We start from the raw sequence: 16,540 nt of genomic DNA on the forward strand, positions 1-16,540 counted from the left end.
AAACACAACACACTAACATATTGGTTGACCCTAAAGCCGTGCTGAAGGGCATGTATAGCTGTGAATATCTATATTAAAAAAGAGGAAAATTTTCAAATCAATATCCTAACTTCTCATCTTAAGAAAATACACATAAAAAAGGACACTAACCCAAAGCAAGCAAAAATAAATAAATAAATAAATAAAAAGGGAATGGTAAAGATTACATCAGAAACAAACAAAATTAAGACTAGAAAAACAATAGAAAAAGTGAATGAAGCCAAAACTTGGTTTTTTGAGAAGATGAATAAAATTGATAATGACAATGAGAAACTGTCTTTGTCTATTAATATAACCGAGAGAACTGAACACATTTATTCATATAAAATCCTGTACTTGAATGTTCATAGCAGTATTATTCATTACAGCCAGAGTAGAAACATTCCAAATGTCCATCAAGTGATGTATGAATAAACAAAATGTGGTGTATTCACACAAATGAATATTATACAGTCATAAAGAGAAATTAAGTGCTGATACATGCTCCAACATGGATGAAACTTTAAAACATTAAGTGAAAGAAGGCAGAAACAGAAGATCATATATTATATAATACTACTTATACTATATATATGTACATATGAAAGGTCCAGAATATACAAATCCCTAGAGACACAGACTATATTATTGTTGCCAGAGGCTATGGAGAGACGAGACTGGGAAGCGACTGCTCCTTGGCCTGAAGTTTTGTTGTGAGGTGATGGAAATGTCCCAAAATTAAATAGCGGTGATTCTGCACAATCTTGTGAGTACATTAAAAACCAGTAAATTTATACTTGAAAATAAATTTATACTATCTGAATTATATCTCAATCAAAAAGAAAGACATCTATGATAATTTTTATAGTGGCATTACTTGTTATTGTTCTAACACAAAAGCAACCCAAATGTTTATTCATGGTGAAAGAATAAATAATTTGTCATACAGTCACACAACAGAAGAATATGATGATGACAATAAGTACACTACTACTAAACTCAGTAGTATGAAATGAATCTCACTAAAATACGCTGAGTAAAAGTATGTGACACAAGAGGATTCATGCTGTATGAATCAATTTGAATAAAGTTTAAGGTAATCAAGATTAATCTTTAGAATCTGAAGTCAAGATAGAGTTTATATTTGAATAAGTGAGATAGACAAGTGCTTGGGAGAGAGTTGGAGGGGTACAGGTAATGTTCTATTTCTTGACTTGAGTGGTAGTTACAAAAAATACATACTTTAATCATTCATTAAGTTATATGCTTAAAATTTCTGCAATTTTCTATTGTGGATATTACCTCTTTAACATAAGTTCTAAATAATAAAAATTACCTAAATGAATGTCCCTCATCAATATGTTGATTTGCCCAACTTTGTTTTTGCCTATAGTGTTCTAGTTTTGTGCTGCCGTAGTGTATGCACTTTGTAAGCCAATACCCGATAAAAGATTCAGTAAGAAGCAGTGATTTTCTACTGAATATTCCTCCCTGTCCCCTACTTCATCGTTTTAAAGAGTTGAAACTTACTTTACTTTTTTTTTATTATGCAACAGAGCTTCTTTCAAATGGTCCTTCTAGAATAAGATTAGATATCCCACAAATAAATATACCCATCCTATATCCTAAAATACAAAAAAGCAGAAATGTGAAGAATGAGCTATTACTTAAAATAATATATTTTTTAAAAATATAAATATTTGAAGGTGATCCTCCCCAGCTTTTCCAACAGACTTACTCTTTTTCTCCCTGTAACACCATATGTGATCTAATTTTGAAAAAAGGTATCAGTTTTTGTAGGTTAACATCCTATAGGGAGACTTTCCTGTCTCTTGAAAGAAAGAAAAGTATTTCCATTTTGAAAAGAAGATTATTTACATATTTCAATTTGGCTCCCAAATTCTATACTGTGTATATGAGCCCAAGTCCATGTTGGGCATCAATATTTAATCTAGTCTGGTTTGGATGGCTTCTGATATTAGCAAGTCCAGAAGCATAAGAATATCTAGATCTTGCCCAAACACCTTGTCTCTCCACAAGGGTCCCTAGAGAGAGGTATAAAAGAAACATTAGAACATTAGACTGATAGAAAAAAAGGAGTTAGTTATATCCATATAAATATTCAATAAAATAAATTTTAGAGAATTAAAAAACATGGATAAAAACTGTGGCTTAGATCTTGAAACTTAAGAATGTTCTTCTATCACTTCCTGAACTTAATTTGGAATTTCATGCTTTTATAGTCACCTGTATAGTGAAAGATACCTGAAAGAGACAGAACTTTTCAGGCAATATATTGGCTTAGTAGTCCAGTCACATGTATTAAGAAAGAGAAAAGAGTAGGTAATTATGTGTAATAAGTTTGTCAACTGATAAATAAGGATTAATTAATGAGCCAGCTACTAATAAAAAAAGAAGAGTTATGTTGCCTGCCTTGGGGGTGGAGGAGTTTTATTTTGCTCCTCTAATAAGTGCTATGCTAGTAAAGTAGAGAGGGAAATGGGAGTACTGAGAGTTCAAAAGACTGTGCTTGAAAATAGATAAGCAAGAATCAGTCAGATTAAAATTAAGGGAGAGTATTCTAGGCACTGAGAATAGTTTATCTATAATAGCTCATATATTGCAGATGCTGGGGTGGGAAGTTTCATTCTACAGCAATTCACACTTTTTCTGGCACTTGTATCTTGATTTTTCCTTGAAAAACAACCTCTACCTTTCTCGGTCAAGGATATTTTTGCTTAACGTTTGAATATGTTACCTAACCCCAGCTAATCAGCAAATCTCATTACCTTGGTTACAGTGATTGGTTAAGAAAAAGAACATCACATAAACAGAACCAATAAAACTTACACTGAGAATTCTGAAACAAAAACCTATTCCTGGCTACCTATACCTATAATATCTTTTTTCTAGGAGGTAATTAAATGCTTTCACCATATATTTTTTCATAAACCAGTTGGAAGATTTGTTCCACCTGTACAGTACACAGCCTTCTATCTGTTAAAAGGTTAAAGCTTTTAGTGAGGCAGGAACTATCCTGACAGTTTTAAAAGAGTTGAAACAAGACCAATTAATATCCAGTATATTGACAAAGGGAAATAGTAGCACAAGAAAAGATTTAAAGAATACACAAGGACCAGAATGCAAGGAATCCTAGGACACAGTAAAGATTTATACCTGATTTTAAGAGTAATGGAAGGCCATGAAAGGTTTTTAAGGAGAAGAATGATATGATCAAATAGGCATTTACCAATATCTTTTTAGTTAAAATCAAAATAAATATTAAAACTTGGATTACCATATAACTGATGGCCTTTTGCCAATTGCAATCTATACAATATAAATGTCATTTGTATACAAACTATATATAAAATGTTAGTGACTAGAGTGGTGAATAATACTAGGCTTCTAATGCTTCCTATGGTAATTCAGTAAAATAATAATGTGTCAAAACAATCTAGTTATAATTCTAAGATTTGCCTTGCATTCAAATTGAGGCATGTCTTTGATTAACAAAGATTTGCTGGAACTACTATTATAAAGGTTTACTTTAACTTCAAGGAATTAATATTGGCTGCCACTAGCACATGTACAAAGTTGAAATTAAATGTAAATCAAAATTCTGATGCCCTATAATACCATTAGACATGGCTTCCTGAAATAAGAAAATTCCACTGGAGATACTGATTGTAAAAACAAAAAATGAATTATAACTGATATTCACTGAATGCAAAAAAAAACAATAATTATATCTGCCACTTCAGTGATATTGCCTTCGCAACTCAAATGTGCTATTAGTGTTTGGCAAAACTTTAAAATAAGGATTTTTAAAATATCTAAGGTGATGTAAATATAAATGGGTTAACAAAATCTGATGGAATATCATTGTTCAAATTATGAATCTCTCTCAGAAGTTAAGGTGTTTTCTCTACTACAGTTAAGAATGCCACTAAGAAGATAAATTTCCTTCTCATTTGGATTCAATTGTTTCATTCAGGGCAACTACAATTTAGTTCAGGGCATTCTGTGAACTCTAAAATATGACAAGACCATGAGACAAAACCAACACTTAATTATACATATTTCCTCTGGGCAAACCTGCAAAATAATCTGACTTTAACAAATTCAGATCCAAATGTACGTGTAACTCAGATTTGAGTACACATGCACTTGGGAGATACATATATGTCAAAAGTATCGTGAGGGTATTTAATTTGTTCTACTTTTGAAAGTGTAGATTTTTTAAAATTATATTTTTACTCTATTGTTTTATTATATATATTTTTAATATTACATTATGGGGCATATTTCCAAATGTACTATGAGTAAGTCAATTCTAAGCACTTGACAGGTTAGTTGAATTTAACAATAAATTCAGAAATGTCTTTAAAATAGTTAATTATTCCTCATTAAAACTTGTTAGTGTTTTGTTTTCAACTGTGAGTTCATAATTATGAGTAACTTAAAAAAGAAATACTAGTTCATAAAGAAATTGTCCTTGAAAACCTGAAATACAAGTATTTCACTAAAAACACAAGTAATTTTCAGTTCATTCTTAAGATAACTGGTCTTTGGAAAATCAGAAATACTTTATAATAAATAAAAATCATTTTCAAACATGCTTTCACCTTTGAAATATTAGATTTTATTTGACATTTTCTCAGTGGATCTATAACAATATTGAGAACATGAAAATGACAATATTAAATCACTTTAAAATTTTTATTTTTACCAACTATAAATTCCTATTTGAAATTTAAAAGATAAAATGTTAAAAGAATACATTTATTGAAATGGCTGTACATGTAAGCAGGCAACTACACAGCAGACGTGGCAATATGTGTGGAGAGAAGGGTGAAAGTAGAAACAGTGGCTCAAGGCATATCTATGTACATTCGCTTTTACTGGAATGCTTATCAGAAAAGTTAAGATTCTACTTATTTATTAAGGCACTTGGGCACAAAAGATTTAATATTCTTTAATGAATGAATCTCTATTTTCAACTAAGATAACTTGCTATTATCACGCACCAAAAAAAATTAGAATGAACAAAATTTAAATAAATTAAATCCATAGGATTGTATATTTTTGTAAACTGACTTTTTTATTTTTTTACAGCAAATGCTGGAAATAAGCAATTTCTACTAAGAAGGCAGATTATTGTGTAATTAAGCCATAGCTATAATTCATCTAGACATCTGATGTTATGTCCTATTAACTACTTACATACATGAAAGAACTCTGTTTCCTGATATTATCTTGAAAATATATGTAAGCATTATCAAATATTGTTCAAATATTTGAACAGTTTTACAGATTAGCTTTCCTAAATTAAGATGTAGACTAGATTATCCAGAATAAGATGTCAAGGCCAGGCACACTTAATACACTTTCCAGTCTTGTTGTCTGGTAAATCTTTTTAACAACTTTCTGCTTCTGATACATGTTTTGGTAAATACTTACCTAGTATAAGAATCTATGTGAAACTCATATGCCAACTCTAATTCATTGGCTCTCTGAATCAAGTATTTACCAAAATATATGTTATTAAAAATGGAAAAGCACATTTTAAAAATATTTACTATAGGTTTTATATAAGATACTTTTTATGAACCAAAATTTTAGTTAGAAGCATTGAGAATATGAAATTCTGAAAGTCATAAACACAATAAAGATAAATTGTGTGGGTGTATATATATTTGTGTGAATATATGTATTTAAAGTGTTCAAAATATTTTGAAGCATGACATCAAAGCCATTTCAGTAAAATACTAAAACTTTCCAGCTTAACATTCAATTTTGGAATAACCTTCAAAACTATAAAGACAGTGAAATATCAGGGGGAAAAGTCTAAAATGTAGTCATAATATGCAAAGAAATCTAAAAATTCATGTAAATAAAAAACACCCCAACAGGAAAATAAATTATGATCATGAGACATTAACTTATAAGTATGAAAATACAAATGGTCAGTGAGTACACAAATGCTGTTCAACTTTTGTAATTTACAAAAGTGAAATAAAGCAATGATGAAATGGTTTGTTTTACATATCATGTTGAATTGACCAACAGCTTAAAAAAAACCCTTGTTTCTTGGAGCATATGGAAATAGGCATTCTCCTACAATGACAATGGAAATGTAAGTGCCACAAGTATTCTGGACAGCATTTAAGCAATATTTATCAAAATTACTTTTTAAAATTGATTCTTTTTTAACCATTAATTCTACTTCTAAACATTTTCTTAAGAAAATAGATATATTTGCATATATAAGTTTGCAAGGATGTTAATCTCCAAGTTATTTATGACAGAGGAAGAAAAAAAAGGAAGAAATTATCTAGCAACAAGAAGTTTATCAATAAGAAATTAGTTATATTTTGGTACAGTCATTGAACAAAACATAAAAGTCACTCAGATTATAAGACAAATAATTATTGTGAGCATAAAAGTTGACCATAGCATATTGTTTAATTAAGAAAGCAATTTCAGACAACATTTGTAATATTATCCTATTTTTCTTAAATTACCTAGGTGTATATATGTAGAGAGAGAAAAAAATAGAAAAATATGTAACAAATTATAATAGGGAATTGGTTTGCATAATACAATTATATGCAAATTCTTTTAATTTTTTCATTGTCCATAATTTTTTATGGACTAAAAGATTTTCATTTTAGAAAATGTGCAAAGAATATACATATAATTTCTATAAAAATAAAAGGCAACAAATTTTTCTCATTCATAAGCTGAGGTATTGCCAAAAAATATTTTACTATTTCTTTTATATTAGTAATATATGAAATAGAGAATGTGAATAATAGTTACGAGAAAAAACTAAGCCAAGTAAAAATATGAAAACAGTAAAAACAAAAGCACTTGCTTGCTAGATACCTTTGGTATGAATCAGAATTTGTAAAGCAATTATTTAAATGTAATTAAATAACTCTTGCCTCGATTTCCAAATGGATTTGAAGCAGCACATATTAAAAGCCAACATAAAAAAATCCTTTAGAAAGTATTTTAAAAAGCTGAGGAATATAGATGAAAGGCAGGAGAGAAAGGAAAATAGGGGAATGGTTCTAAACTAAAAATTATGCTAGAAAACAGAATAAGTGATGTAACTTCAATTAATCAGAAAATCAATCAGTGTTTCTGATAAATGAAGGCTAAAAGTGAACCTTAATGGGTTCCATAGCTGCCACATTCTAATAAAAGGAGATGTGAGTACATAAAAATAGAGGAACTTACTTTTCTGAACCCTAAGAGAAAATCACTACACAAAACAATATAAAAGAGATTTTAAAAGTTTTTAAACAGAATTTCTATAATCTGTATGTATGATTTTCATAATATTAGCATCTGGTAAAAATTTAAGATAATATATTAAGCCATATAAGTATGAAGAGATTTAAGACCAGGCCAACTTTGGATCACCTGAGTTGATAACAGATTTATAACTTAAGGAATGTAGAAGTTAAGGTTTTACAGTGCAAGTTACAATTTAGATTAACTAGTAAGTACCTGAATTATAGTCAACTAATGGAAAGAACAAAACACAGAAAGCCAGTTTTTAGGCAACATTAAAAACTTCCATCATCTTAATTTAAACCATCCGAAAAACAAGCATGTCAGGATATAAATTTAAAAGAAATTCAACTATATCAGAGTACTTTAAGCATTAATTCAAAATGAAATTAGATCTTTAAATTCGTACTATAAATTTCTAAAAGTTTGATTTCTCAAAACTTGGATGAAAAATTAGAAAATTTCTGTTGTTAAAAATACTTTGGAATCTTTAGGTGTAAGAACTATTTTGAGCATATTTTCATAGAAGAAATTAAAGCTAGCAATATTACTAAAATAATAAATATGCAATAAATTCAAATAATTACCTCATTTCATTTGGTTCAAATGTAATAAAAATATATCTATTTATACTTATTGCTATGAACATATCAAAATAAGAAAAATGTGCAATATTAAAATTAGAAAATGTGCCTCTGTAAAATGAACTAAGCTCCATTTATTTTTCCACAAAAGAAAAAAAATGGCTTTGTATAAAAAACGTTTTATCATAAAGTTTACTAAACTAAGCACCCACCATGTGGAATATGAAATTTACTGAGGTCAATTCAGGCAGAGATCACTATCATTCCCCCACCTGCTGCAGATACTAGCTGGAAAGGTACGTTTTTCTTTCCTAGTGTCTCTGGGCCAAGGCAATGCTAAGAGGTTTGGAGCCCAAGATGCGGCCATTCATCTCAGTCATTGCTTTAGTAGCATCCTCAGGAGAGGAGAAGCAGATCAAGCCAAACCCTTTGCTCTGCCCCTCTTCCTGCATTACCTTAACTCTGCTAATTGATCCAAATGAAGAAAATTCGTTTCGTAGTTTTTCATCATCGATGGTGTCATCAAGGTTCTTAATATAGAGCTTTACCCCCTGGCACCCACGAATTCGTTCCCTTTTCAGCTGCTCAAACATTTGCTTTAACTCAGCCTGTCGCTCTACTTTCTTTTGAGCCCGGCCTACAAAAATCAGCTGCCCATTTATGTCCCTTCCATTCATTTCTTCAACAGCTTTCTTGGCAGCCTCATGGCTATCAAAACTCACAAAGCCAAAGCCTTTGGATTTCCCACTGGAATCTGTCATCACCTTAACACTCAGAGTTTTGCCATATTTGCTGAAAACGTCCTTCAATCTCTCATCATCCATGTCACCTCCAAAGTTTTTGATGTAAATGTTGGTGAATTCACTGGCTTTGCTTCTGAGTTCAGCTTCACGATCTTTTCGGTTTTTGAATCTGCCAACAAACACCTTGCAGCCCTTGAGTAGTTTTCCATTCATCTCCTCAATGGCCCTGTCTGCAGCACTCTGGTTCTGAAAGTGCACAAATGCATAGCCCTTGGAGCCTTGATCATCACTCATCACCTTGGAGGAAAGGATCTTTCCAAAAGCTGAAAAATGTTCATAAAGGGTTTTGTTATCGATAGATTTGTCCAGATTCTTGATGAATACGTTCCCAATTCCAGATCTCCTCAAGTAGGCATCGCGCTGAGACCACATGAGACGGATGGATTTGCCTTTTATGATGTCAAAGTTCATTGTGTCCAGCGCCTTCTGGGCATCAGCCAGCTGCAAGAAGTTCACGTAGGCATAGCCCAGAGAGCGGCGGGTGACCTGGTCCCTGCAAATGCGGATGGACAGCACAGGCCCCACAGTGCTGAACTTCCTGAACAGCAGGTCCTCGGTGACATCTGCATGTAAGTCACCCACATACAGGGAGGCCATGCGGTACTTGGCTGCTACATTCATCTCCTTGTCCTTGCCACTGTGAGTTTGTCCCCTGGAGTTCTTTGAGCAATCCCTGTGGGGGGATACTAGGTCACAGCTTTGGCCCGGTTCAAGTGTGGAGGCCTCGGGATCACCACACAAAGGCCAAGCAATGGAGTTCAGACACGTCTCCCCCAGCTCAGGCAACACCCTCATCCAAAAGTCCCCACAGCCACCAATCTGGCCCTCCTAGGACGCGGCAACAGAACTGTGAAATCGCAAAGAGAGATTATTAGGACAAGACGTTCCTTCCCCTCAGATTTGTGAGAAAACTTCAAGTGGCGGGCTGGCCCTCCATCTGAGCATTCTCCACAGACGCCCTGGTCGCTGGTTTCTGAATAAAAATAGGCCTCGCTCAGAGTGGTTTAAAGTTACAGCCGCTCAGGGAAGAACTCCACAAGCGGAGGCGTCAGAGGCCCCAGCCGTGGAGTATGGGCTGCGAGGTTCTGCCCGGCAGAGACCCGAACCTGCCAGGTACCGGGTTCTGCAGGCGCCGCCGCCGAGGCGCTGCCGGGAGCGACGCGGGCCAAGGGCGTCCTGAAGACCTAGGGGGCCCCTCCGACCTCCCGACCCGCGCGGCGCCCGGAGAAAGGAGGCGTGGGGGAAGGGGAGGCTGACAGACCGACGGACTGACGGACGCGGCGAAGCGGGCGGCCAGGCGGGGGCTGGGGGCTCACCGGCGGTCGTCTGCGGGCGGGCGGGAAGCCCGGAACTCGCGCGCTGAACTTCCCGCGCACTCGCTGCCAAGTGGGATGTTTTCTTTTTAATATTTTTTTTAAGAACGTTTTTCTTCCCCCCGCCCCTATTACACGTTTCCCACCCTCCTCAGATGGCTAAGCTGAGAAGCAGGAGGCGGTGACTGGGGTGGAGAAAGGCAGCCGAGGGGAGTGGCCCCAATAAACCCACCCGCCCGCAGGGCTTTGCATGGGTCTGAGTGAAGGAGCCTTTCCAAATGTGGATCAGGGCCTGTCACTTCCTGGCTTCAAACCCTCCAGTGGCTTCCTTTGACTTTTGGATAAGGTCCAACATCCGCACCTTGTTCTATAAAGTTCTGCAGGATTCCTGAAATGTTCCAGCCTCAACTGCTGCTTAGTTCCCCTTACAAAACTCCAAGACACACTAGCGTTTTTCAGAGCCAACTTTATAAAAATGTGTTCTTCGGAAATGAGTTAAAATGCTCTTTCCAAATAGATGTTTTTTCTAAACCCCTCTGACAATTTAGGTTTCCCTCTTAGAAACTCTAACACTACCCTGTACTTGCCTGGCTTTTGTCTAATTACAAAATACTGCATATTTCGTAACAATAGAAGCCATGTGCACTTTATTCTCAGGGACTTGCAGACAAGGGATGTGCAGTATTTATTGAACAAATCTTAGCCTCAGGTTAGTTTTCACATCTAGTTAAATGGAGGCGGTGGCACTTATCTTAGAGAGTATTTTACGTGTGAAATGAGTTAATAGATTTGGAAATGGATAACACAATATCAGATACATAAGTGGTTTCCAGTAACAATGATTTCATTTTCTTTAGCATTAAATAAAATTCTTTAGTATCTAATGAATCCTTAAAATTTGAATCATAATGCATCTTAGAGAGTCAATAAGTTACTGTCACGGTAGCATGACCTTGATTCTCCAAGAGTGCCAGAACCTATGAAATTAACCTGTGGTCTCAGTTGTACTTGTTTACAGAAACAAAAGCCGGGCTGGATGCCAGTAGCCACAAACAAGCCACGAGATAAAAACTCAGCTTGGCAGTGCTACTCAGACAGACCTGAATCCTCACTTCCTTATCATATTAAAATCTCTGCCCAGTGGGGAGAGATGCCCTTTGCTAGGCACATATAGTAAGTGCCCAGTGCAAAAGAAAGAACAAGACTGCACACATTCTAGTTTTCTCTGGAAAGTCCCACCTCTTTCCAGGAATTCGCATACTTAGTCTCCACCTTCATGCTCTAAGAGACCTTGAAAATCCCCCTTCTGCACACACCTGGGGAAAAGGTGAATGGGAAGCTCACCTTCTCTACTCTTTGAACAACAAATAAAGTTTCTGCTCTGCTTAACAGAACCTCCCGTCTTTCTACTGTCTCAATGGCAACAGGCAGGTAAAGTACCCATTGGGGTAAAACAACCCCTCTTCAGGGCGGAACATTACCTGCAAATCTGAATTGGGTGGATCAGTTAATGTAAGGCAAATTTAGTACTTTTTCACTTTACTGGACATAGGAAAAAACTAGTGCTCTTGTTGAAAAAGCAGATTCTGATTCAGTAGCTTGAGGTGGACCTGAGATTCAACTTTTCGAACAAGTGATGCAAATTCTGCGGGTCTCTGAACCACACTGAGTAGCAAGACTAAATGAATCCTCATTTAGAGGGATCTTTTCTAATGTAAGAACTGGAAAACTAAAAATATGTGTTTAACTTGCAGAAGATAATAATACTCTAGCAAAATTCATTCTTAGAAATGCATTAAATAAAACTGGAGCATGATTTTCACTATAAAATCCAAATTGATTGTAATCTATCTAAAATTTCCTATGTGGGAGATGAGAAGATGCCACTCCAAAATATGAGAGATTACTGAGCTGAAGATAATTAAGAAGAAGCAGATGCAGGAAAGCTCACTGCCCTCCATCTACTTGCCTAAAAGCATGATAGAGTTATAATGAAAAATGTTACCTTGCCCTCCCCAAACCCACTCGCAAATGTTAGCCACTGAAGACAACTTTGGACCCTATCAGCCTGGAGAAGGTATGAGAGGAATCTATATTAACAAATTTTAACAAGATAACTAGCATTTATCTACCATTGATTCACCTTCCCCCAAGTTGCTGCCCATAACAACTTAAAGTCCTTTTTTGTTTGTTTTACCACTTCTCTAAGAATTTACTTAGAAGAAAAAGGTGCTATATAATCTGAAATTCACCAAAGAGGTGAGTCACCTCTTTGAGAACTACTCATTATATATTTTATATATACATGAGAATATATGTAAAATATACATACTCATGTACATATAAAATATTTTATATGTACATGAGAGTATAAAATATATATGCTAAATTACACATGAACTTGTTTGTTTTTCTCTTGTTTTTGTTTTTCTGTTTTGTTTTGTTTTAGTTTGTAATTTTTTTAGGCAGGGTCTCACTCTGTTAGCCAAGCTGGAGTGCAGTGATGCAAACAGGGCTCTCTGCACCTTGGACTTCCTGGGCTCAAGCAGTCCCTCCACCTCAGCCTCTCTAAGAGTTGGAACAACAGACACATGCCACCATGCCAGGCTATTTATTTATTTATTTATTTATGTTTTATTGTAGAGACAGGGTCTTGCCTGTTGACCAGGACTATCTCCAGTTCCTGGGCTCAAGTGATCCTCCTGCCTTAGCCTCTCAGAATGCTAGGATTGGAGGCATAAGTCACTGTGCCTGGCTGTTTGTAAAATTTATTTCAATATGTGTTGTTCCTGTAGCATCATTTGTTCAAATAAATAAATATAGTAATCTTTTCTTTCAGCCTGTCTTGAAATCTGCAATTTTAAAAAGGAAAAGAGATCACCAACATAGTTGTAGATACCATTAATGGATTTGGGCAGTACTCCAGTACATACTTTAAGAATTTAGATGCTATTTGGTGTTGTTTAACATAAATAAAACAGTGATTACTATGTTCAATATTATCAGGAGTTTTTTGTTTTTGTTTTTGTTTTTTAAGAAAGCTCCTAAGTGTGTAGTCCCTAAGAATTTAGTCTTAAGATTTTTAATTTCTAAAAAATATAGTTTAGATCTCATCAGTTCTTTGTGTTGTTTGAATACAACGGTACTTCAGCTATAACAAGATACCAAAATATTTCAAGAACTTGTGGGTTTTTCATTTTACCTTAGTGTGATCTTCACTCAACATTTTGTGAAAAATGAGAAGAATTTCCAAATTTAGAATTTAGTCCTACATTCTCTAATCAACTTACAGGCAACTGGTACAAACCTCAGTTGGTTAAATGACTAATTATTATACATCTTCCTATTTGTTCTAGTTATGGTGTTTTTCTTTTTATATTTTAACAAATACAGCATTTTTTAAGTAACTATGATTCTTCCTTGTCTTTAATTCACTAAATCTCCTCTTTTTGTCAGTTGTGTTCAGTGAATAATTTCTTCACTTGGGGTGTCCTTTACATTTGCCCTTTCTTTCCCTTCCCTTTGCTACTGCCTTTACTTCATTTCCTTGTATATTACTGCATGAGTCTTATTCATTCACCTTCTTTGATTCGGGCTGTCTGTATATCAGTCCATGTTGCATTTTATTACTGGAATAATTTTACTAATCTCTCTTTCATAACATTTTAGTAAAAAAATAGCAAATGACACCAAAGACTGCAAGATCAATATCATTGTAACTACATATATTTTCTCTTGTCAAGCTAATCCCTCGCTTGTTTTATATGTACATGCAGTTAATTCTTTTAAAAATAGAAAGGAATGCAATATATTTGAAGAGATTATCTGCATTCTCTTGTTTATTACAGTACTATTCACAACAGACAAGATTTATGGAATCAACTGAAGTGTCCACCAGTGGATGAATGAATAAATAAAATGTGTGTGTGTGTGTGTGTGTGTATATATATATGCATATATATATGTATATATACACAATGGAATATTATGCAACCATAAAAAAGATTGAAATCCTGTCATTTGCAGCAACATGGTTGGAACTGGAAGTCATTATGTTAATTGAAAAAGGCCGGGGACAGAGAGATAAATATTGCATGTTCTAACTCATATGTGAGAGCTAAAAAATTGAGTCTCTTGAAAATAGACAGTAGATTGCCTAATCTTGAAAAAAAATTGTAATTTTGCCTACCTTATGTTATTTAGTTCAATTGCCCTCCAATGTACAAGTTTGTTGTGTGGGTGGCTCACAGAATTAGGAGAGGATGAGACTGCTGTTTTGCTTAAATGGCAGGAAAACCGTCAGTATTTCTACTCACTGATATTCACAGCAATGGAAGTTATTGTTTATTTTGGTATTTATCATGAAGATATTAATAAGTAGCTATTTTGGGTATGGAAATGCATTTTAAAATAAAAATCTCTCATACTAAATTAGGTAAAATTAGTTTCTGAAGTCTTGAATCATTGTTCTGATGTAGACAACTATTAATAAAATTTTTGTTATTTGATTTCAAAATGGTCTTTATTGCCTTAATACATAGTAATTAAATAAAGAAAACTTGTTTTTGTTGTATTATGAAACTACCATGTTCAATTTACTACAAAGTATAATATTGTATCTTTCAGATTATTTGGTTCATTTTTTTTGACAATAATCTCTTTCCAGTTGTTATTTGTTATTGTTGTTGTTGCTTGTGTTTTTTGTTCTGTTTTTCTTACCCAAATATAGTGTTAATTTCTTGAGAATGAGGAATATGATTTACATTTCAGAGTTACCTTTCTCTATATGGCAATAGTAATGCTTGATTGCTAGTAGATCTTGATGAAAGGTAAATGTCCCCCAAGGCTGAAATAGATGGTGTCAATCATCACATATCACCTGATATACAGTTTTGAGCAGAATAAAAACAATGGAAATTCATTTACTTGAATCCCAAGCTGTCATCACACCAGTAGAAACTGATGTGAAGACTTACTTTATGATAAAAGGTTGCTTCGTTTATGTACATCCCCTGATCCTCCTCTGTCCCCCACCACAAACTCAGTCATTTCAATGAGAAAGATAATTAGAGATAGGGCCAAGGCTCCTAAGAGAAATAAGAGAATAACATCATTCAGACCTATTTAAGAGAAAGATAAATAACATTATTCAGATCTATGTAAGCATACTGAGGTATTATATTTCAGGAAATAGCGTCAAATTTCAGTGGTTTTATTAGATACTGATACCCAACTTATAATACTGCCTGGTTCCCTGGCAGGTGAGAGTGCCCAAATCCAGCTGATGGGGTTTAGACAATGTTCACAGTAGGGAAAGAAGCTAAATGGACCTTGTGGGCTGCTTCATTGGACCAATTTAATGTACCATTTTTACTTATTTTACAACTGATTTATAACCAATTTCACAACAAAATTTATAATAGGAATTTATATGTTAGATGCTTATACATTTCTACAAATTGGCAGATTCTAGGGCACTGAACTGTGGAAATAAATTGCTATCCCTTATAGAAACATCTTGGTCCTTCATGTAGATGCCATATTAAGGGTCATTCACTCATAAGATAGTAATTGAGCTGGAGATTGACCTTGCACCACTCAGACTGCTACCATTGCTGTGTCCATCAATATATCATACATTTTCTGACTTGCTTTTGAGGCAAGGAAGGCTACATGGCATTGAGTTCTGACGACTCCTGGAAAGCTCTACTGGGATAACACTTCTTGAGGCTATCAGTGCTGTCCCACCACCATTGATCCATTTTTAGGTTGCAGTGTTACGGTTTAAATTCTATCAGCCCACTGCGGCTACACTATTGTGGCCTTTGGAACAAAAGTCTTACATTTTTAGTTTTTAGAACCAGAAATATTGACAGTCTGACAACGGAATATCTTCTATCATGAAACCCACTCTACAACACCTTGATAATCAAGATAGACTTCAATAGACTTTCCTTATGCCAAACTATCTGTAGAAATCAGGTTGTGCTGAAAATTGGAATGTCCTTCTTAAAAAAATCAGTTCGAGATGTAGATCGGGCAGCGAAGATGGCCAAATAGGAACAGCTCTGGTCTACAGCTCCCAGCGCGAGCAACACAGAAGACGAGTGATTTCTGCATTTCCATCTGAGGTACTGGGTTCATCTCACTAGGGAGTGCCAGACAGTGGGCGCAGGACAGTGGGTGCGGCGCACAGTGCGTGAGCTGAAGCAGGGCGAGGCATTGCCTCACTTGGGAAGCACAAGGGGTCAGGGAGTTCCCTTTCCTAGTCAAAGAAAGGGGTGACAGATGGCACCTGGAAAATCGGGTTACTCCCACCCGAATACTGCTCTTTTCCGACGGGATTAAAAAACGGTGCACCAGGAGATTATATCCCGCACATGGCTCGGGGGGTCCTATGCCCACGGAGTCTCACTGATTGCTAGCACAGAACAGTCTGAGATCAAACTGCAAGGCAACAGCGAGGCTGGGGGAGGGGCGGCCGCCATTGCCCAGGCTTGCTTAGGTAAACAAAGCA

General features: G+C 35.1%; 1 protein-coding gene across 4 annotated transcripts in view; it reads right to left on the minus strand.

The window, feature by feature from the left end:
• The window catches only part of PABPC4L (poly(A) binding protein cytoplasmic 4 like), a 152,610-nt gene extending 142,319 nt beyond the window's left edge, over nt 1-10,291 (minus strand). For 2 of the 4 annotated variants that reach the window (XR_008547622.2, XR_008547621.2), the window contains exon 1: nt 8,363-10,291. Coding sequence is in view for 2 of the 4 variants with exons in the window: in XM_526690.6 (XP_526690.3) it covers nt 8,219-9,505 (1,287 nt within the window). In the remaining 2 variants the exon portion in view is untranslated. The other 2 variants (XM_526690.6, XM_054683390.1) reach the window with 2 other exon arrangements.
• Between the last annotated feature and the right edge of the window lie 6,249 nt (nt 10,292-16,540).

This window comes from Pan troglodytes, chromosome 3, assembly GCF_028858775.2.
Source record: "Pan troglodytes isolate AG18354 chromosome 3, NHGRI_mPanTro3-v2.0_pri, whole genome shotgun sequence".
Lineage (NCBI taxonomy): Eukaryota > Metazoa > Chordata > Mammalia > Primates > Hominidae > Pan > Pan troglodytes.